A 24,617-nucleotide genomic window follows, 5' to 3' on the forward strand; every position below is an offset into this window, starting at 1 on the left:
CCACCACCAGTGTCCTGCTTGATATATGACTTATAAGAGATAGATATAAGCGTGAGTTTTCTGACCGGTATGTGGCACCATGTGATGTGTGATAGAAAAACAAAACAACTCGTCCTGGGACAGATGTAGGTGTAGACACAGCGCTTCTCTCTTCCTATAGCAGAAGCTCACCATTTGAGACCCCTGATGTTTTCCCATCAGCCTGAAAACATTGAACTCACCTGTCCATCGTACTTCAGAGTACGTCTGTCTTTTTACCGGCCGATCGCCTGCTCCTGTTTGCTCATCAGCGCTATCAGAAAACTCAAAGGCATTGCCAAGCCATTTCGTCAGTCAGTCTGCATGAGCTGTCCACTCTCTGGCTTTTCAAAGGAGGGCACTTCAAAAAGATGAGAGGCTGAGGAACCCTTCGTATTCTCTCTCCCTCTTTCCATCTCTTATCTCTCCATTTCACTCTTCTTGACGTTTCTTTTCCAGTAGTTGAAAGTGAGGTCTAGGCCCATACAGAGGAGAGGAAGTAGGCTTCTCATTACCTTGTCCGCTTCTTGTTTCCTTAGCTTTTTTGATTTCTCCACTTGTTTGTTTGGATTTTTTGGGTTTAGAAATGTGTGAGAGCTGTTTGATTAAACACGGCATGAGAAGTCAGTGTGCAACATCAAATGCACAAACATTCATACTCCCAATTGTGTCTCATACACACACACATACATAGAGACACACACTTGACAGACACATACACATAGAAACTCACACAATCGACAGACACAGATATAGAGGCACACACACAGTCGACAGACACACACACATAGAGAGACACACAGTCAACAGACACATACACATATAAACGCACAGTCGCACACAATCGACAGACACACACACACGAGACACACTCACACATAAAGATACACACAGTCAACAGACACACACACAGTGACACACGCAGTAATAGGCACACACACAGAGACACACACACAGTCGACAGACACACGCACACACACGACAGACAGCGCTAACATACATCAGTCACCCCAGCTTGCCCAAGGATATTGTCTTTGACTAGGGGTTTAGGTTTTTTTGTGTGTTTTTTTGTTGTTTTAATAACTCAGGGTTTCACATCCCAATTAAGGAGCAGCGAGTCAGAGCTGAATGTCTGGATACGCATATTAGCATAATAATAGGAGAAGATTGGAAGTGTTGTAAAGAGTGCTTAATATCCAGCGGGGGAATTATGGCAGAGAGTATAGAGCCCTGCGCTGCTGCTGCCTTTCAATTCACCCTCCTTGATGCTTCTCACTAAATGATCATTAGGATTTGTTCTTATATATTGCTTGATGCTAAATTCACATCTTCTGTCTAGGTTTTAGTGGCAAAGTGCCATTTTTGTTTTGTTTTGTTTTGTCTTTGCATCAAGAAGAACCGTTGTGCGTGTTTGCATAGATTTATTAATTGTTTTGTGACCTTTTTTATTATTATTTTTACACACAAAATGGACGCAACACTTCACACAACATAATGTGTTTACCGTCGGTAGAGGCAGTGCTCGGCACGGCTAACCTCAATTAGGCTTAACTTCTACCTCCTCTTCTCTGTAGAGAAGAGAGAAGAGGCTGCGGATAGAGAGGTCTTGTGTGTGGTGTGTGGGAGGCTGGATAGAGAGGTTGTGTGTGTGTGTGTGTGTGTGTGTGTGGGAGGCTGGATAGAGAGGTTGTGTGTGTGTGTGTGTGTGTGTGTGGAGGCTGGATAGAGAGGTTGTGTGTGTGTGTGGGAGGCTGGATAGAGAGGTCGTGTGTGTGTGTGTGGGGGGGGAGGCTGTGGATAGAGAGGTCTTGTGTGTGTGTGTGGAGGCTGTGGGTAGAGAGGTCGTGTGTGTGTGTGTGGGAGGCTGGATAGAGAGGTCGTGTGTGTGTGTGTGGGGGGGGGAGGCTGTGGATAGAGAGGTCTTGTGTGTGTGTGGGAGGCTGGATAGAGAGGTTGTGTGGGAGCTGGATAGAGAGGTTGTGTGTGGGGGGGGAGGCTGTGGATAGAGAGGTCTTGTGTGTGTGTGTGGGAGGCTGGATAGAGAGGTTGTGTGTGTGTGTGTGTGTGGGAGGCTGGATAGAGAGGTTGTGTGTGTGTGGTGTGTGGGGGGGAGGCTGTGGATAGAGAGGTCTTGTGTGTGTGTGTGGGAGGCTGTGGGTAGAGAGGTCGTGTGTGTGTGTGTGTGGGAGGCTGGATAGAGAGGTCTTGTGTGTGTGTGGGGGGGGAGGCTGTGGATAGAGGTTGTGTGTGTGTGTGGGGGGGGGGGGAGGCTGTGGATAGAGAGGTTGTGTGTGTGTGTGGGGGGGGGGGTGGAGGCTGTGGATAGAGAGGTGTGTGTGTGGGGGGGTGGAGGCTGTCGATAGAGAGATCTTGTGTGTGTGGGGGGGGTGGAGGCTGTGGATAGAGAGGTCTTGTGTGTGTGGGGGGGGGGAGGTGGGGTGGAGGCTGTGGATAGAGAAGTTGTGTGTGTGGGGGGGAGCGACAGGCCGCTGAGCACCGACTCACAGTGTCTGATTGGGATAAGACCATGAAAGACGACCGCTCTGGATCACGGGCTGGATGTCCTGATGGAGAAAATTAGCTGGGCACCGGGGACCCTTTCATGTGTCTGTCTCATTCAGATAAGATTAAATGGGGAAGGGACCTCGGGCGGACTCCCCTCCTCCTCTGTGGCACGGCACCGTTTGATCTCCGTCTCCGGCATTAGTCAGGTGATGCCCGGGGAGGGGCTTCTTTTGAGCTGCGGCGAAACCGTTTAGGCTCCTAATTCAAGTCCCGAGATCTAAAGACAAACTTTGTCTCGTTTGGTTCACTTCCACCTGGGGTTTGTCACTCGCTCCCCCCTTTTCATGTTAAACTAATTGCAGTCATGCAGGTCTGCGTTATCAAAACAAGGTCCTCTCCAGCCTCCAGGCTACTTAGTGTTTAGATACATTGACTTGTAGCAGCGTAACCTTTCTGCCTAACAGATGGGGGGTCGTTCAGTGTCATTTCCCCCGATGCCATTATAGGAGGGTCCCTGACCGCCTGTCGTGTAATTCCAGATTTAACCACCAGATGGAGGTACTCTCCCAGCCAGAGGGCCCTCCCCTCCCATCCCTGAACCAGAGGAATGGGAATGTTGTGGGAAAGCACATCCCTCCAGTCAGGGTTAAAGGCATCACACAGGAGGGCTTTGGTGTGTTAGCCTACTGCTGACTCCAGGCTCTCGCATGTCACTTAAAGATCCAGGCTTTCAAACACGCAAAACCGTCCTCACACATTGTGCGCGTCGGGCCGTGGCCTGTCTTGGAAGAGGGGGGGGGGTTGACATGAACCTCCTGTTGACTCAGCAATCAGCATCTCTGGGGTCAGGTTCACTGCTAGGGATTAGGGAGTGGTTTCAGTGAACTGTATGCGGTTTCGCTTCATGATTTCTATTCTTCTTTTTTTCCCACATCAAGTCAAAATGTCTTCTTTTTCTCTCTCTCTCTTTGACTTTATTTCTCTTTTTGTTTTTCCCCTTTTCTCACTCCCTGACTTCTGTCTGCCATCTGTGTGCTTTTCATCCACATATGAGAACTCTTAACACTCTCCCCTTCTCTCCTCCTCCCCCTCCATTTCTCTCTCTCTCTCGCTCTCTCTCTCTCTCTCTCTCTCTCTCTCTCTCTCTCTCTCTCTCTCTCTCTCTCTCTCTGGCTAAGTGTGACAATAACATTGTCCTTGTAGTTTCAACAGACATCAGTCGACGACGGAATAAACTGCCCTCTTTTTTCCCCGCCTCAGGTCTTTTCACTCAAAGGCCCAAAGTGTTTCCACTCATCTCACCCCCACATGCTGTTGTGTTAGGTGAATTAGGAGGGGGGCGGGTGGATGTTTGTGCCCCAGGGTTGGGCTGCTTTCCCGGGGGTGCCTGAGGCCGGGACCTGGGCCCACCGGGTCTGCACCTGGAGGTCAGGCTGGCGTTTGGATGTCAGGCTGTTTTAATCAGCCAGCCTGAAATGGCAGAGGCTCCACACTCTCCCACTCTGCCTCTTGTGTGCATGCGCGTGTGTGTGTGTGTGTGTGTGTGTGTGTGTGTGTGTGTGTGTGTGTGTGTGACTGTGTGTGTGTGTGACTGTGTGTGTGTGTGTATAACCCTGGCCTGGCTCGCCACTGCTTTGATCTCTGGGCCTCAGACTCCAGACACATCTGATTCAATTATCCTCATCCACCTGTTGACTTTGAGGCCCAAGATTGCAAAGCTTGGCCTCTCTATCCATGTTTCACGGCTGTGTGTGTGGTGAGGGAGAGAGAGGGAGAGAGAGAGAGAGAGAGGGAGAGAGAGGGAGAGAGAGAGGGAGAGAGGGAGGGAGAGAGGGAGAGGGAGAGGGGGAGAGGGAGGGAGAGGGAGAGAGAGAGGGGGAGATGAAATGCGTCTGCAAGCTTTGATGGTTGTACCGTTTTGATCCCTATTAGCTGAATATGAACAAGTGAAAGAATATTCTATGATTAGTCTCACATCGATGACAGTGGGATTACGCTTAAAGGAGAAATCAAGCTATATAGCGAATAAGGCTTTAAAATCACAATTGTCGAGCAGAAAGCTATAATCTTTTTCTCTCTCGTGGATATCAGTTTTATAATATTCTGCCCCTCCCCCCCTCTCAATAATGTTCCTTCAACCGGCAAGATTGAGCCAACGTCTTATTGCAGCCACTGTAAGACCGATGGTATTCTAAGAACAGAAGCCGCGGGTTCAAAATGCAAAGGCTTCAATTGTCTACTTTAGTTCAGTTCAGAAAATGTACCATTCCACATGGGGAAATTTAGCTTGCAGCTAGACACAATAAAAACAGTAAAAACACAATGACACAATACAATACACAAATGCAATAAGAATCTATACGATAAATGGATGGATGGTGAGTAGATGAAGCACAGCAGAGATGTGTACAGAGATGGATATTATGGATTCACCCCGATCCACCAACACAGTTAAAGGGCAAATGAGCCCAATTTCAGAATTCATACATGTTGTCCGTCTGGTCTAAGACGGTATAAAAATATTAGTGAAAATTAGCAACTCTCTCCCAAACGCAAAAAGTGCTCAAACTCAAACTTGTGATGTTATCAATTATAACATCTGAATCTGCTCCATAGACAATTCATTGGGAAATATTTTATTCATGGCACTGAGAATGTTCATACAGTAGCTACATTTTCTGTTTCAGAGCTGAGACCGCTATAATAAAGCTCATTTGGATATAAAAAGTAAAACAGACATTCAGTGAGTCTCCCATTCATTGTCAATGGAGCAGCTCCAGACGTTATACTTGATGACATCACAAGTTTGAGTCTTACCTCTCTGGTTTCTGGCTTTAATGAGAGAGAGCAGCTCATGTTCACAAATATTGATTGAACTGTCTTGGCTTTGGAGATGGCATATTGTAATTCTTAATTTGAGTGGTGTTCCCCTTTAATGACTAATGGCCTACTTGATTTGGATTTGAGAAGGTAGGATAGAAATAAAGAGAGCCTATATAGCTTCCAAGTTGAGAATGGGAAACCGTACCCTCTGGTCAGGATTTGATGTCTTAATCAAATGATGGCAACGTTTTGAGCTTGTCCTACAAGCTCTCCTAACCAGCTCCACTCAATCAGTGTTTAAAGCCTGTCAATGCCTGAGGTAGTTAGATCAATTACACGTGTGTGTGTGTGTGTGTGTGTGTGTGTGTGTGTGTGTGTGTGTGTGTGTGTGTGTGTGTGTGTGTGTGTGTGTGTGTGTGTGTGTGTGTGTGTGTGTGCGCGTCAGTGAGATGAAGCAGAGCCCCCTCCCTTTAGTTTGAACTGGGATGGACATGATGAGGAGACAGTGATTAAGGTGTATCACGGTGTGTCTGTATATACAAGCTTATAGCACCCACACAACGATGTATAGCAGAGAGAGAGAGGGGCCGGCTGAGGCAGTGTATGGGACACACAACGATGTATAGCAGAGAGAGAGGGGGGGGGGGGGGGGGTTAGCATACAGAGGACACCGGGGGATGAAACAGACTGTAAAGCAATGGAAGCAAATGCCAGATGTTAATCTGTGTAAATACGAACAAAAGTTGCCGACACAAGCACCTTTCCCATGCAGACAGACGGACACACACAGATAGTCACAGACAGTCACAGACACAAGCACCTTTCCCATGCAGACAGACGGACACACACAGATAGTCACAGACAGTCACAGACACAAGCACCTTTCCCATGCAGACAGACGGACACACACAGATAGTCACAGACAGTCACAGACACAAGCACCTTTCCCATGCAGACAGACGGACACACACAGATAGTCACAGACAGTCACAGACACAAGCACCTTTCCCATGCAGACAGACAGACAGACAGACACAGATAGTCACAGACACAAGCACCGTTCCCATGCAGACAGACAGACAGACAGACAGACACACACAGGTAGTCCCAGATGCACACATCCAGGGTGTACATACACAATCACACACACATGCGTCTGTTGACATGTCACCACCTCTCTCTCTGTGTAGGAGGAGACCACATGAGGGGAAGTCTCCGTCTCGGCCCGTGTCCTCCAGTCCAGTCAAACGTCCCTCCAGGGACGTCAGAAGAGTGGTTAGTATATTGCCGTCCCTCACTCCGTCAACCACCACCCATTGACTTACATGGTCAGCAATTGCTGTATAAATAAGAGATGATAGGCAACATGGTGTGTGGTTATTAAAACATAATGGATGGTAGTGGGGGTTAAAGGGGAATACCACTGATTTTCAACACTGAAATTATGTATTTTATTTACCTTCACAATAATGATAAGCACAAAGTTGGACTCAGTTCCAGAGCAGAGATCCGCCGGGTCAGGTTACATGAGCTGCTTACATACCTAGGATGCTATTTTTGCTCCGCCTCACCTGTCACTGCAATGCAAAGCCAATGGGAGTGTAATGGGAAATATTAAAGGACTAAACGATGAGCCGTTTACAAATCATTCTGAGTCATTATTAATAATAAGAAGAAAGTTTATTAACAATAAGAAGAAAGTTTATTTCACCGTGGCCACATATGAAAGGGCAGTCTATAGTCAGAGACAATATGTTAACCCACTAGCGTCTGGCCATAGACTGACCCAGAGCGCTGTTCACACGTATGTTAAATACACAGTTGTCAGACATAACATAATATATCAGATATGATGACGAAGGTAAACAAAAATGGTTCTCAGTCAGTGGGAACAACAACAAAGAAATTATGGCTGGCGAGATGTCAGTCCATTGGAGTCTTCTTAAAGAGACATACACGCATTAACCAGTCAACCTGGTCATACTGAAAGTCAAGCTGTATAACATGATATCTCAACACAGATCTATAAGAACATGATAATATATTTCCACAACAGGAGTTTAGAATCCTAGATGTGAACTGCACAATTTCAGAATCGGAATCAGAATCAGAAAGGTCTTTATTGCCAAGTATACTTTTCACATACAAGGAATTTGCTTTGGATGTTACTGGTGCGACATTAGTGGACAGACATTACCTGTTACCTGTTACCTATCCACTTCGTGCCTAGTGGCACATAAGGCCTTCACAGAGCGTTTTCACTTCTCTCGGTCAGCTGCCATTGTTCTTGCTTCAGGCCATGAGCTCCACCCTGCCTCTTTTCTTTCTTTCTCTACTGTGCGTCTCCAGGTAGTCTTTGGTCTTCCTTTTCTTCTTTTCCCTTCTGGTGCCCAAGTCATTGATATGTTGCAGTCGTTGTTGTGGTCTTGCCTCAGTATGTGTCCTATCATCTTCCATCTTCGCCACTTCACTTCCTTGCTCAACGGCTTCATGTCGGCTCTTTCTAGTAGCTCTACGGTGCTGATGCGGTCTTGCCACTGGATTTTGAGGCATCTGTTATGGAACACGTCAACTGATTTGTTGTCTCCCTTGTTCATCTTCCATGTTTCACATCCATACAGTAGGACTGGCACAACCAGTGTTTTGTACAAGGACAGACATTAACAGACAGATAATACAATAAAGTGGTGGAGTAAAGTAAAATTAAATATGAGCTAAGTTAAGCACAATAGAATAATATATTTATGAAATAAAATATAGGCCAGGGCTGTACAACTGGGCAGATGTGGTCAATTATACAATTATATACACTAATTAGAATGAAGTAACAATACAATGGGCAAGTATATAGTCCAGTAGGGTGTGTAACACAGTGGGGAGGTGTCAGTGATTTGATTTGATTTTTATTACGGATCCCCATTAGCTGGTGCCATAGCAACCAGCTAGTTTTCCTGGGGTCCACACAAAAAAAACATACAAAAACAATTATTATTGCAAAACAAAATTATTAAAAGTCAGTACTCGAGAATACAGCTGTGACTGCGTCCCCGACCGCCAAGAACCTTGGTGTTGTCCTCGACGACCAGTTGAACTTCTCTGCTCACATCGCAGCGACGACCAGAACCTGCCGATTCCTCCTGAGCAACGTCAGAAGGATACGCCCCTTCCTGACAAAAGAAGCCACCCAACTCCTCGTCCAATCAACAGTCATCTCCCGCCTCGACTACTGCAATGCACTGCTCGCTGGTCTCCCGGCCACTGCCACTAAGCCTCTTCAACTCATTCAGAACGCAGCGGCCCGCCTGATCTCAAACCTACCGAAGTCGGCCCATGTCACCCCACTTCTTAGGGACCTGCACTGGCTCCCCATTGCTGCACGAATCCGCTTCAAGGCCCTCGACCTAGCATACCGTGCGGCAAAGGGAACCGCTCCCGCCTACCTCCGGTCAATGGTCTCTAACTACACACCCTCAAGACCCCTACGCTCTGCATCTTCTGGCCGCCTCAGACCTACTCCTATCCAAGCTCCGGGAGGGTCATCAAAGAGAAGTCGCCTATTCTCAGTCCTTGCCCCACAATGGTGGAATGAACTACCCACCCCAGTTAGGACAGCCGAATCACGTCCAATCTTTCGCCGTCGACTAAAGACGCACTTCTTCAACCATTATCTGAAAAAAAAAAAAAAAAAAAAAAAAAACAATAAAAAAATCTAACCCTAACTAACCGTACTGTCATGCACTTGTCCTAATAAACTAACCTACACTGTAGCACTCAACACTTTGATGAACATTGTTGCTCAGCTGATAGAGTTGTGCCCTTCCTGATGGCTTGTCGTACAGAACTTGTAAGTCGCTTTGGATAAAAGCGTCAGCTAAATGACTAAATGTAAATGTAAATGTAAATGTACTCAACACACAATGCATAATGAAACTAACAATTAAGATGGCTAAAATTACATGCAAGCACAGAAACGGAAAACAAAACAAAATACTTTACAGTGTTAAATACAATTTAAGATAATTTTTTAAAGTGAATCTACTGTAAATGCAGCAGAGGTTTTGAGGCAGGTTATTCCAAAGAGTTAATGCTCTAAAAATAAAAGATCTCCTTAAAGCATTGGTTTTTGGACCTGGCAATTCAAGCTGCCCACTACTGGAACCTCTAGTGTAATGCTCATACACAATATTACTAAAAACAATCTGTTTATGTATAAAAACAGGAGTTTTACTGCTCATGACCAACTTGAACAGCACAAGTATATTAAAAGACAATCTATTTTCAATGTTAAGCGAAGAGAGGCGGGCATGCATAGGGCTCACATTAGACCTTAGTGAGCAGCCCAGTATCAACCAGTGAGGGTCCCGAGTCTTGTTGATGAGGCGCACTGCAGACAGAGGGGAAGAAACTGTTTTGGCCCTGATGGACCGCAGCCTCCTGCCAGAGGGGAGTGGCTCAAACAGGTTGTGACCGGGGTGGTAGGGGTCGGCCACAATCTTACCTGCACGCTTCCGAGTTCTGGAGGCGTACAGGTCCTGGAGGGATGGCAGATTGCAGCCAATCACCTTCTCAGCAGAGTGGATGACACGCTGGAGCCTGCCTTTGTCCTTGGCCGTGGCTGCAGCGTACCATACTGTGATGGAGGAGGTGAGGATGGACTCAATGATGGCTGTGTAAAAGTGCACCATCATCGTCTTTGGCAGGTTGAATTCCTTCAGCTGCCGCAGGAAGTACATCCTCTGCTGTGCTTTCTTGAGCAGGGAGCTGATGTTCATCTCCCACTTGAGGTCATGGGAGATGATTGTTCCCAAGAATAGGAAGGACTCCACAGTGTCCACTGGGGTCCATTTGAGGGCAAACGGAGCGTATTTGAGTTTGTCCAACTGAATGAGATCAATCCAATGTGTTTTGCAAAAGAAAAAGTCAAGTCAAGTCAAGAGTTTTATTTGTCACGGCATACAAGTATACAATGAAATGCGGGTGGTCTTGCCCGCAACGATGTGCAATACAGTAGTACAACATATAATAGAATCCAATAAAACAACATTGTGCAATAAACAGGTAACATAGTGGGGCATCTCGGTATTTGTATAGTTATTTACAGAGCATGGAGGACATGCTAGGTCCTTTGGTCCTAAGATCCACATATATTGTCTGTCTTTGCAATTAATTCACTTCTGCAACACGTAAATAGGCGGTATTCCCCTTTACCCATTCAGTGCCAACCACGAGTATAGTCTGGTTAACTCGCCATCGCTTGAGTGCCAATCACGAGTATAGTCGGGTTTTAATCGTTATTTATTTTATTAGCGAAATCCATTCATTTTCATCCATCCAACCTGATGTTATCGTTGGGAATGGGTCTGAGCTCGCAAAAGGGCAAATACCGCCGCCTATCGTCTCCCGGGTGGTATTGCACATCATTGGATTGGATTGGCTGGGACTGCATCAGAAAAAAAACTCCGGTCCGGGTTTCCCTTCTCGGGCAAGCAGTATCGTGTTACCACATTGACTGGGGAGGCTGGGAGCAGCGTCGATTATGTGTTTTGGACTATAACGTTGGATCAATAAACGTGATCAATATTTGGAATGGCGGTGTGTGTGTGCGTGCCGTTGATGCGGAGCAATGCACGGATAAGCAATTTTTCAGCCTGCTTCTCTAGCGTGCATAAGGACACATATACTATTGATAATCTAGCGTCTATTTTAAAACTATTCATAAATCAGCCGAAAAATTACAACGTGTTTTGTGTATTCCACTAAAGGGGTATTATCGCATCTTTCTCTGGAATTACTAGAAATCTCAAACTATACTCGTATTCAAAACGGTATAAAGCTGAAATGTACCGATGAAAAAACAATACGCTTCGTACATGTTGACTGCAAGCAAGTCATTGATAAGCGACGGGTGTATTAGACCCATAGCCATAATTTAAGATATAGTTTAAGCGTTCGCAAATATCCCCGTCCTCCCATTGATTAAAGCGCTGGCCTACAAGCCCTAATTTGGTCATATCCGGCCGGCTCTGAATGTGTTAAAGGGATAGTTCAGATTTTTGGACATAATAGTGTAGTGGATGCATTAGCTTACTTACAGAGTCCCTTGGATCAGAATTAAGCAATCGGGGTCTTGAAACCAAAACCACAACATGCAGGAAAAAGGGTTACTTATTCATAGGGCTGGGCGATATGGAAAAAAATCATATCGCGATAACGATATGATAATTTTATTTTATTTCTCGATATCGATAATTATCGAATTGTTATAAGTATAAAAAAAAATGTAAAAAAAAATTTTTTTTTTTTTTTTTTTTTTTAACAACAGATGTATGTTTATTTTGCAGCAATTCTTTGTCATTGCTGCCATCTTTAGTGTTACATCCCCTCACACTCCAGTTCTCAGGCTGCAGCTGGTTTAAAAGCTAAAGTAAACCGGCTTCTCTGCTGGCTGTGGCTCCAGAGGAGTTGAACAGTTCTGGCTCTGCTAGTTTATTTTCTATCTTTTGGCGCTTTTTTGGTGGACAAACATGTGCACTGTGACTCGTGACTGGAGTCTAGTTCTGCAAGCACACATAGCCTACTGTGTACAGACGGTTTCAAAATGTATTTTAAATTAGAAAGCAAACAAAATAAATGGACAAGAGAAAAAGAAATCTGAATTTGGTCAGTATTGTCATTTGGACAAGCAAAGCCATTACTTTAAGTTGCAGGCAAGAAAGACAAGTCTGTCCACTGTCTCTGGTTTTAAAACTGCCCTGTTGCAGGTAAAAAAAAAAAAAAAAAAAAGATTTTTTTTTAATTTCGATATTCGATATCGATTATTAAAATATATCGCGATATTTATCGTTATCGTTATATCGCCCAGCCCTACTTATTCACCTAATCATCGTTCTCCAGCACTTCGGATTCCGTTATTACATGGCACTATTTATAAGAGCCAGTGTATTACTACGTGCTGGAGGACCATGGTTTTGTTTTGGAGGTGGGTAAAGTGAAATTTAAGCTTGAACGTCAAAGTGGCGCTGGTACTTCTGCTGAGGGTAATGGCGTAGGCCAAAGAGCCTACTAGCGAGGCCTATGTGCAGCAGGCGACGTGGTCTGACATGGACAATGTAAGAGCTGTGATTGGCCACTGCCCTGGGCTGCCCTACTCCCCTTCCTCATGCCTGGAGCTGTTCAGTGGCATTCTTCAGCAAATTACTCTTTCAGCATGGGAAAAAGACATGAAGAAATGACTAGCCAACAAACACATTTTCACAAACACAAACGGAAATTTGCAAACCTAATTTTCTGACTTCTGTGTTAAAATCGCCTGGTCACGCCCCAATAATAACACCGTTATTTTGAGTTTAACTTCCATGTTGATCCGCCACTCAATCTTTTTTTCTCCCATTCTTCCCTCCATTCTACTTATTCCTCTCTCTTCTCTCCTCTCCTCCAGCCATTGGACGAGACCAGTCAGATGAGTGACCTGCCAGTGCAGGTGATCCACGGGGACAGTGGTCTGGAAGCTCCCAGGGCCGGCCAGCTGGAAACCAGGCTGGAGATGAATCCTGGGTCAGTTGCAAATCAGTTATTTTTGTAACCGTTTAATATCAGATTATTTAATTTAATTGACGTGGCGCGGGTGCCGACAGAGAGAGGCAGAGAACGAGCGAGGGAGAGAGACAGAGAGGGAGAGAGAGAGAGAGGGACAGGAGCACCCCACACACACTCCCGACCGCGCACGTGGGGCAGGAGCTTCTCTCGGGGAAACACACATGCAGTCGGGAGCACTAGCATATCACTGTCAATCTGCTGCAAAATATCATTGCGCACGCTCCCACCCGTATTTAGATCCGTGCAATGATATTCACAGGGGTATATATTGTCATTTGAAACAAGTTACCAATGCATTGTCCCGTGGGATTATGCCCCCCGCGGCGAAATTAATTAGTATCCCCCTCAATCTCTCTATGTCTCTCTCTGTCTGCCAGTGCAGACTGTGGGTGACTGTCACTCAAAGCGCTTATGGGCGGAGCCCAGCCCAAAACAGCTTGAAATCTTGAAGTGGAAAAATGCTGCTTGATTAGAAATACAAAACAATGAATAATTTTTTTTAAACTTACAGATGTGTTCCATAGACTCACAGGAATTGTGTAACATTACCCAAATAGTGAAAGGAATAGCAAGACACAGGACCTTTAATTATTTTTTAAAGTGTAACTAATTGTCGGAAATTGGTTTTAAGCCATACATATTGGATCAGATTTCTTTCTTTTATAAAAAAATTAATTGTACCCTTTTAAATGCCCTTTTAAAATGAAAAATACTGGTCTGGAAGCTCCCAGGGCCGGCCAGCTGGAAACCAGGCTGGAGATGAATCCTGGGTCAGTCGCAAATCAGTTATTTTTGTAACCGTTTAATATCAGATGATTACTTAATCAAGTGTGTGTTGCGCTTGATTGCTTCCCTGGGTCAGTCCAACAGACACTAGTGGTTCCCTGGGTCAGCCCAACACACTAGTGGTTCCCTGGGTCAGTCCAACAGACACTAGTGGTTCCCTGGGTCAGTCCAACAGACACTAGTGGTTCTCTGGGTCAGTCCAACAGACACTAGTGGTTCCCTGGGTCAGCCCAACAGACACTAGTGGTTCTCTGGGTCAGTCCAACAGACACTAGTGGTTCCCTGGGTCAGCCCAACAGACACTAGTGGCATGGTTCGCACAAGGTCCTTGAAGTGCTTAAAAGGTCCTTGAAATTCAAATCAACCATTCACATTGAAAGTTTTGTTCATCCATGATCAAATAGTTCTGAATCAAGACATTTAATTTTTTGTATTTAAAGTGTAACTAATTGTCGGAAATTGGTTTTAAGCCATACATATTGGATTATATTCTTTTCTTTTATAAAAAATTAAATTTTACCCTTTTAAATGCCCTTTTAAAATGAAAAATAGTGCTTGGAAAAGTAATTGAAAGTCCTTGAAGTTCATTTTGCAATGTCTTGTGGGAACCCTGCAACAGACACTAGTGGTTCCCCGGGTCAGCCAATCAGGCCTAAAAAAAATAATGGTTTGTTTCCGGTTGCCGACCGACCCTGCCGATTTAGGTGCGACCCAATATATTTTAATTCCATATCCATAGTCGCCGTGGGAAAGAATAAAATAAAAAATGTAATTAAATAAATTCCCTACCTACCCATGGCCTTAACTGACAACCAAAAGGAAACAAACAATATTTTTTGTTATGCCTCAATTCAAAATGTCTTCTTTTTCTCTCACTTTCTCTCTCTCTCTCTTTGACTTTCTTTCTCTCCCCCCCCCCCCCCCCCCCTTTTCTCACTCCCTGACTTCTGTCTGCCATCTGTGTGCTTTTCATCCACATATGAGAACTCTTAACACTACCCTTCTCCTCTCCTCCTCCCCCCTCCATTTCTCTCTATCTCTCTCTGGCTAAGTGTGACAATAACAGACAGACAGACAGACAGACAGACAGACAGACAGACATAGATAGTCACAGACACAAGCACCGTTCCCATGCAGACAGACAGACAGACACACACAGGTAGTCCCAGATGCACACATCCAGGGTGTACATACACAATCACACACGCACAGAGCTGTCTGCGAGAAATGCGAGGCCCTGTGCGAAATGTTTTTATTAATTAGGGATGCCCCGATCACGTTTTTTGCCACCGATACCGATCGTCGTGAGCCATATCGGCCGATACCGATCCGATACCGATCGTTTTTGATTAAAAAGAAATTAAAAATTATTTTATATAATTTTTTTTTAAATAAATATATATATTATATAATTAGACTTGTACTTGTATTATCTGCGAGACATCGCCACCACGCAACAAGTCAAAATGCTCGCTATCTGCAAACAGCTCCACTGTCTGTGTGTACTCTAGTAGCCTCCAGCTCCAAAAAGGATTCTCCGGCGCTGCAGCGGGACCCTATTGGTAACGTTATGCTTTGGTCATTTCACATTCAGCAAGCCCTCAGCTCGAATACGCATTCAATCAATGTTATAAGACATTGATATCAGGAGCTATCTGTAGCTACTGCTAGCCGGCTAGATGACGTTAAGACAACTATTTAGTTCAATCGGACATTTCGTTTTGAACTGTGAACTAACGTCAGCTAACGCAAGCTAACGCAAGCTAACGGAGATATCAACATGGACTACTAGACTTCCTGGGGCATTTGTTGATATCCGGAGCTATCAGTAGCTAGCCGGCTAAATACCGTTAGACAATGGCTACTAAAAGTGAATAGTTGACTGGGTAATTTTGTTTAAACAGTAACGATAGCTAGGTAGCTAACGTTAGCTCAGGTCGAATGCACTATCTAGACTCAGCAGAGGAGGTCCGCCTCCTCTGTGTTTACAAACTCTACACGGGTACGGGCGGGGCTAGGGAGGAGGAGCAGTTTGCAGGTCCTGTGCGTCTGAGACAAGCGAGTGAGATATCCACTTGATCAGTTTCCGCGATCGGCGAATATGACTAATTATCGGAATTCCCGATCGCATATTTATACTGATTATCGGCCGATAACGATCGGTGGCCGATCGATCGGGGCATCCCTATTATTAATTAATTAATTAATGAATACTTATTTTTGCCTTAAATTTCCTAAAATATTAAACCAGGTTGTCGTCTCCAATCAGTAAGAAATTGTATATATATAAACACACATTTTACACACAACACGTTTGATTATTATAATGAAGCCTTGACAGGATATGAGTTTATTGTTGTTTATTACAACATCACACAAAACAAAATCCCCATCTCACAACACATTCCCAAAACCCAAATATAGGCTAAATAACAGCCAGGGGGGGGGGGTTGATATGCGCCTCTGGGCGGGGAACACACTGGGAAACCCCAGTGATGTACGTAGCCTACAGTATATAGGCCTACTACCCACTTCAAAGAATTGACAACAATAACAATAAGCACTCAGATGTTACTCACAAACAGCAGATAATTATGTGAGGATTTTCCTCCTGGCTTTCCTTGCATCAAATTCTGAAATAATGTCTTGATAATCCAGAGTAGATACAACGTCCTTTTGATGGAAAGTCCACACAGTCTCTCCTGGGACATCTGCGCTCCCCAGATGCAACTGTGACGGGGATTGTCAGTAAAATCTGAAGGGCAACTTCGCAGTTAGGGAAGGTCCCGTTCCTCTTGCTGAGAACCCGTAGTGTTTCCAGCGCAGTCTTGGCTTCCTCGGGCACCGTTACGCACAATAGGCGCAGTTCAGTGAACAGGTCCTCTCCGTTTATGTCGTTAGACTTTCCATCTGTCAGAGATGCGCTCAAAGCCTCACACTTTCTCTTCAGTTCAGTGTCATCTATCTCTTTCAGTTTGGATAGGTTCAAAAGAAATCCAAATGTGTCCTCGAATTGTTGCAGTTGCTTAAATCTGGAGTTTAATGCTGCGAGGGCCTGATCCACTATTTTGAGGAAATATTCCATTTCGATTACCCGCTCTGCGGATAGTGGGATATTGTGTGCATCTCTTTTCCGTTTCATGACGCGTGACTTCCTGAATACTACCTCGACGTCCATCTCTTTAGCAATCTCTTTAGCTGTTATTTTTGCAGAGGTAAATCCAGTTTCTTTGTATTTAACTAAAAGATCTATCGTCCCTTAACACATTGGTTGCCAGCAGGGGGTGCGCGATTTATCGCTTGAGTGCCAGCGCTTTAGTCAATGAGAGGACGAACACATTTGCGAACGCATAAACTATATCTTAAATTATGGCTATGTGTCTAATACACCCGTCGCTTATCAATGACTTGCTTGCAGTCAACATGTACGAAACGGATTGTTTTTTCATCAGTACATTTCCGTTTTATACCGTTTTGAATACGAGTATAGTTTTGAAGATTTCTAGTGATTCCAGAAAAATCCGCGAAAATAGCTCTTTAGTGGAATACACAAAACACATTGTCATTTATGAATAGTTTTCAAATAAACGCTAGATTATCGATAGTATATGTGTACTTATGCACGCTAGAGAAACGGGCTGATGACCTGGTCAGCGCTAACTTCATACACGCACACACATACACACACACATGTTGTGAAATCTGTGAAAAAACATCTGATTACCCCAAAACTGGTAAAATAGATTCCTTACCTCAGATCAGATGTTCTGCAAAAAGATTAATCCAATTCCTGATCGCCATTCCAAATATTGATCGCGTTTATTGATCCAACGTTATACCTCAAAACACATAATCGACGCTGCTTCCAGTCCCCTCAATGAATGCAATAGTCTCAGGTTACATGGCTCAGAAGTAAAATGTGGAGCCCGGAGTTTTCTTTTCTCATGCATTTTCATTGACTCCATTCCAATGGGTGCAATACCATCCGGGAGACGATAGGGGGCGGTATTTGCCCTTTTCGAGCTCAGAGCCAGTCCCAATGATAACGTGAGGCTGGATGGATGAAAAATGTATGGATATCGCTAATAAAAGAAATAACGATTAAATAACGCGATTTCTCGTCATTGGCACTCAACGCATGGCGGCCAACAACGAGATTTCTCGTCGTTGGCACCCAATGTGTTAATGTCAGACAAAGCCACATCCAGCTGCATATCCTTAGACTGCATAGTCTTACTTACAGTGTTCACAGCAAACAACATGTCATACCATATAATCATAGCCAGAGACTGGGCTTCACTTTTAATTTTAGGGTCATTCATGCTCTCTGCCACTTCAAGCAAAGCATCCTTAATATTATTAAGTTGATAGCGTACTGCTTTTACACTCTCTACCCGACATTCCCACCTTGTTTCGGATAGCTGTTTAACATTGAGAGAAGCATGCGCTTTCAATATTTCCCAACGTTTAACCGATGCGGCAAATAGTGTGTATATACGCTGTATAATACCAAATAATGTCATTGCTTTTTGCAACATTTTGCCATGTCTCCTAGCATCAAATTCAAGCTGTGACAACCACTGCCACATGGCATGAAATAGGCTAGTGAGCCTGAATGCCGTTATTCTGACCTTTCATACTAGAACCATTATCATACCCTTGTCCTCTGCAATATTGAGATCAAGCTGCTCCAGTTCAGCCAGGATAGAAGCTGTCAGTCCTTTCCCAGTTTGGTCAGTTGTCACGAAAAAACCAACAAAATGTTCCTCCACACTCACCTCAGTGGAGTTCATATTCACAAAGCGCAATACAAGCAACATCTGCTCTTGATGGCTCATATCTGGAGTGCAGTCTAGAATCATGGAAAAATATTTTGCATTCTTTGGATCATTAAGTATGGCATTTTTCATGTTTGCAGTTTGCAGATTTCATTTTGAATTTCAGATCCAGATTCAGATGGGTTTCTTTGTTTTTAATTCGTCTGACATGCTCTTGCATAGTTGGGTCAAATTTGGCGAGCATTTCTATGAGGCCTAAAAAGTTACCATTGCTTTCATCATAAAGCTTAGAATTGGTTCCTCTAAATGCCAAATTATGTTCTGCCAGATATTGAACGGCTGCGACAATACGGGTTTAGCACGGCCTGCCAATGCGCTTTCTCTCTGTTCATTTCCCTTTGTTTCAACGCATCTATGCCCCGTATTCGTTTCCAATCGTGTTGTTGCCTCTCTCCATTTTAATGCATTTGAGATATGATCTGGGGATGTTTCGTGTGATATCAGTATACCAGTTATATGAATCCAATCATTGATGCCCTTATCAGATAGTTGTGTTGCACTCTTCAAGCTGAAGAGTTTGCAGCAAAAACAAAATGCTTTGTCCAATTTCTGAGAGTAGGTAAGCCACTTTTTTTCATTTGTTTCCCCATTTGGTAGTTTTCGGATGAACAAAGCCTCGCTAAAGTGTCTTTTGTTTTCTTTGTTTTTCTGATAACAAAATCCTGGTTTCAGCTTTTGGGGACCTCTTCTAATGATCAGATCTCTATTCAGATTCACTGGCCAATTACAGACATCATCATACATGGCATCTAACACCATTTCACTCTCCGCTCTGCTGCTGCTATGAATAGGGGCCTCGCGCTCCTCCTCCTCCTCATCTTCACTGCTCGTCGTTGTGACCATCATTGTCGCCTGGGGCTGGGGCTGGGCAGCCCTGCTTGTGCTGCTGCCGCCGGTGCTGCTAGCTTCCCCTGCCTCCAAAACATAATTTTCAGTTGTCCCGACGCGAGGCCCCACGGCTGCTTCTGATGCGGTCGGGTCTCAGATTTTTGTGATGAATTTATCAAATGAACCTCTCAGCAAGGTCTTGAACACTTGTTTTTTCTTTGCTTTTTTTCTTTGTTCATTCCCTGAGGCAAATGTCCTCCATTTATCTCGTTCTCTCGAACATTGTGTTTGAAAAATTCTAATTACCACCACTCTGCCACACACACCATCCACCTTACACCTGACCACCACGTGCCAATGTGCTTGATAGATGACGCAGTCACACTGTCGCATAGTGAGGCAGTTTATATGCATATTACTATTCTACAAACGTGTCTAATGTGAAATATATAAGCATGTAAGCAAAACTAGATGTTAGGTCTGTGATGTAAAGTGATTGTTATCATTCTATTTATTTTTATTTTTATAAAAAAAAATTAAAAAGATAATAATAATATATTTCTTTTCTGCCCCATACCGCGAGGCCTCCTAGGTGCGAGGCCCTGTGCGACTGCACCGCTCGCACGCCCCTAGCGGCGGCTCTGCACACGCATGCGTCTGTTGACATGTCACCATCTCTCTTTCTCTGTCTCTCTCTCTGTGTAGGAGGAGACCACATGAGGGGAAGTGTCCGTCTCTGCCCGTGTCCTCCACTCCAATCAAACGTCCTTCCAGGGACGTCAGAAGAGTGGTTAGTATATTGCCGTCCCTCACTCCGTCAACCACCACCTATTGACTTACATGGTCAGCAATTGCTGTATAAATAAGAGATGATAGGCAACATGGTGTGTGGTTATTAAAACATAATGGATGGTAGTGGGGGTTAAAGGGGAATACCACTGATTTTCAACACTGAAATAATGTCTTTTATTTACCTTCAGGAAGTACTATAATGATAAGCAGAAAGTTGGACTCTGCAATGCAAAGCCAATGGGAGTTTAGAATCCTAGATGTGAACTGCACAATTTCAGAATCAGAAAGGTCTTTATTGCCAAGTATACTTTTATAAAGGAATTTGCTTTGGACATTACTGGTGCTACATTAGCGGACAGACATTAACAGACGGATAATACAATAAGTGGTGGAGTAAAGTCAAATGAAATATGAGCTAAGTTAACTCTTTCTCAGCCACGCTGGAAACGGGATATGGCTATGTGCTGCCACGCATTAAACCAATGGAGTCGCTCACCTTGTTTGCAGGGCTATAACTATATTCTATATTATAGCTATGGATGCAATACTATGGCCCATTTGACATTGAGTATCTGTCGTTCAAGATGTGAAAAAGAAATAATTTTTCCATCCATACATTCCCGTTTTATACCGTGGTGAATATAAGTATGGTTATAGAGCGGTTTAGGGTAATTCTTAGGAGGCTAGTAATAGCCTGCGACGTATATTATACTTAATCCATTGGCATTTCGTCCCTATACACGCTACAATAAAAAATTCAAATGCATATGATTGGTATATAATGTTCCATCATGAATGCATGAAATGGGGGGGGGGGGGGTTTGTTTCTGATTAATTGATTGTCAATAACGGCCTTCGTTAGTACAACAACATACGCTGATCAGGGCGATGGCTATGAAAACAAGGCACAATCAAGCTGAAATTGACGTTAAATTGCTCTTACCTGTGGACGGTGGGATTCCAAAAAGAATATTCCAATTATTTGATTGCCATCTGGTAGATTGTATGTCCATTTGACCCACGACATAACCCACCACAGAATAATGAATCGGGGGTCCCGAAAACGATTCAATGCGATCGGGTGAAGCCCTTGATCCAGGTTACTAGAAAAGTCCACCCGGAGGCATTTCATCAACGCACAGCCCCATACACAGAGTCTCAAAGGAAGTGCAACATTGGCCGCATACCACCAGGTGGCGGTATTGGACTTTTGCGATCTCAGACTCATTCCCTATGGTAACACTAGCCTTCCTGGATGGATTCTGAATGGAAATAGCGAATAAAAGAAATAACGATCAAATAACGAGTATACTCGTCGTTGGCAGTGAATGAGTTAAGAATAATAGAATAATATATTTATGAAATAAAATATAGGCCAGGGCTGTACAACTGGGCAGATGTGGTCAATTATATACACTAATTAGAATGAAGTAACAATACAGTGGGCAAGTATATAGTCCAGTAGGGTGTGTTAATGTAACACAGTGGGGGGGTGTCAGTGAGGGTCCCGAGCCTTGTTGATGAGGTTCACTGCAGAGGGGAAGAAACTGTTCTTGTGGCGTGAGGTTTTGGCCCTGACTGACCACAGCCTCCTGCCAGAGGGGAGTGGCTCAAACAGGTTGTGACCGGGGTGGTAGGGGTCGGCCACAATCTTACCTGCACGCTTCCGAGTTCTGGAGACGTACATGTCCTGGAGGGATGACACGCTGCAGCCTTCCTTTGCCCTAAGCTGTCCTAAGAACTAAGATGGTTAGAATAACAACATGCAACTTGACATTTCTGATGGTCATTTATTGTTGAGCCCCCCATGTCAGAAAAATACAAAAACTGTAAAAAAATGTATTAACTATACACTTAAATAAAATAATGTATTTGAGATTCTCTTAAAGGAAAACCCCAACATTTTGGGAAATTAGCTTATTTAACATCTTCCCTGGAGTTAGACAAGAAGATACATACCTTTTTGTCTCTCTGCATGCATTAGGCTTAGGGAATGAATGAATTAATGAAAACTTTATTTAACAGATTGCAGAATGGGTACAATACAGTACGGCTCAATACACACAATTGTTAAGGGGATGCAGACCTGAGAAAGACGTTTGTCTTGTTTCCATCAGGGTCCCCCATTTTCAATTCATATAGACATTTATGACATACACAACATGCATGACATTTATGGCATAGGGACATATAGGTATTTAGTACTGATACATTTGTGACATAAACGGTATTCAAATATACAGTACTGTTACCCCTAGATCCTGGGGAGGGGACTGTACATTAGGAGGGGGTGGGTGGGTGGGAGAGAAATATACATACGGCGGGGAGGGAATATATACATGCGGTGGGGAGGAGACTGTCTATTAGGAGGTGGTGGGGGTTTTGGGAATTTACGGTGGCCAACGCCCGCACCGTTAGCATAGCTTAGCTTCATCAATGGAAGTGGGTCAGACCTTTACCCTGAAGTTCCCTACAGTCCCTTACAGTCATGAAATACAATTGTTTACATTTTAATTTCATTCAAAGGATCCGAACCGATTGAAGTTTATGGATACCATGACTGTGGTAAGTTTTCATTTATGTTTTTAGATGGAAGGCTGTATTCCATCTGTCTAATGTTAGCAAATATTGTGAGATTGATGAATAGGACAGTCACAATGTTGCTGGACTATCGACCTAGTTAGCCCCTTTCATGACTGCGATGCACGGCTACAGGGTTTGGGCGAGTGAATCCACACTTGTGGTATTATTATAACTCATTTATTGTGTAACGCTAGCCCCTTAAAAAACTTACCACAGTCATGGTATCCATAAACTTAAATCGGTTCGGATCCTTTGAATGAAATGAAAATGTAAACAAACACTGACCTCGACGTTCGAAAGTAGCACTGGTGACGTGAAATCACTGAGCCCAGAGAGGAGTGGTTCGGCAAAAAATTGTTCAGAGTATATTTGCTTAGAAAACGTAAATGTCGAATTCAATTATTTTTTATTTCTCCACGTGGTAAATACACAGGTCACAACATGTTTACAGGAACGTTTTGTAGTTGTATTTGGAGTGTATTTCGTGACTGTAGGGAACTTCAGGGTAAAGTTCTGACCCACTTCCAGTGATGAAGCTAAGCTACGCTAACGGTGCGGGCGTTCCCTAAGCCTAATGCATGCAGAGAGACAAAAAAGGTATGTATCTTCTTGTCTAACTCCAGGGAAGATGTTAAATAAGCTAATTTCCCAAAATGTTGGGGGTTTCCTTTAAACCAATTTATTTTATTTAAAAAAAAAAAAAATCTTTTATTCTTAAACTAATTTAATCTATTGAGTGGCGGCCTGTTGAATGCAACTACAGTTCAATATCTTAAACTAATTAGGTCTTTTGAGCTGTGGTTGCATTCAACAGGTCGTTATTCCTCTGACTCCTCTGTCCCTGGTCTTTCAGAAGACCAGCGCTCGCACACACACCAGAGCATGTGAGCGGGTGGATTTTGAAGTGAGCGTGGAGTGGGCTTTAAAATGGGTCAGAGTGACTCCGGAGCGAGAGCTCTCCTCCGCTCCGAGCCGCTCCCAGCCGCTCAGTGCACACGATCGCACAGTGGTTTAAACTGAACTATGACCTCTGCCAGTGGGTCTTGGACTTCCTGACGGGCAGACCCCAGGTGGTGAGAGCAGGCAACTGCACCTCCTCATCCATCACCCTCAACATAGGGGCCCCCCAGGGCTGTGTTCTGAGTCCCCTCCTCTACTCCCTGTACACACACGACTGTGTGGCTCAGCGGAGTAGCAATACAATCATCAAATTTGCTGACGACACAGTGGTGGTGGGCCTGATCTCTGCCAACGACGAGAGGGCCTACCTGGAAGAGGTCAAGGTCCTGGCGGGATGGTGCCAGGAAAACAGCCTCTCCCTGAACGTCAGCAAAACAAAGGAGATGATTGTGGACTTCAGGAGGTCGGGGGTCAAGGACTACAGCCCCCTCAGCATCGACGGGGCACCGGTTGAGAGAGTCAACAGCTTTAAGTACCTCGGAGCCTACATATCCGAGGACTTGACATGGACCACACACATTGACAGTGTTGTGAAGAAGGCACGACAACGCCTCTACTTCCTCAGGCGCCTAAGGAAGTTCCAAGTCAGTCAGAAGATCCTTAAGAACTTCTACTCATATACAATAGAGAGCATCCTGACTGGCAACATCACCTCCTGGTTTGGGAATAGCACTGCACAAGACCGAAGCAGACTACAAAGAGTGACACGTTCAGCCGAACGCACAATTGGAGGGGGGCTCCCCACCCTCCAGAACATTTACAACAAGCGGTGCAGGGGCAAGGCTAAGAGAATCATTAAAGACTCCAGTCACCCGAACAACTGCCTCTTTGAACTGCTGCGGTCAGGCAAGAGATACCGGAGTCTCAAGGCGAGCACAGAAAGACTCA

At 44.4% G+C, this 24,617-nt stretch overlaps 1 protein-coding gene across 1 annotated transcript in view; it reads left to right on the forward strand.

Annotated features, from left to right (window-relative positions):
- Positions 1-24,617, forward strand: part of cep112 (centrosomal protein 112) — a 395,959-nt gene that overhangs the window by 12,050 nt on the left and 359,292 nt on the right. Inside the window, exons 5-7 of the mRNA XM_084329136.1 lie at positions 6,537-6,621; positions 12,785-12,900; positions 20,100-20,184. Coding sequence (XP_084185262.1) covers positions 6,537-6,621; positions 12,785-12,900; positions 20,100-20,184 — 286 coding nt within the window. The remainder of the gene's footprint in view (positions 1-6,536; positions 6,622-12,784; positions 12,901-20,099; positions 20,185-24,617) is intronic.

The sequence above is a fragment of the Notolepis coatsorum genome (genome assembly GCF_963971535.1).
Source record: "Notolepis coatsorum genome assembly, chromosome: 14".
Classification (NCBI taxonomy): domain Eukaryota; kingdom Metazoa; phylum Chordata; class Actinopteri; order Aulopiformes; family Paralepididae; genus Notolepis; species Notolepis coatsorum.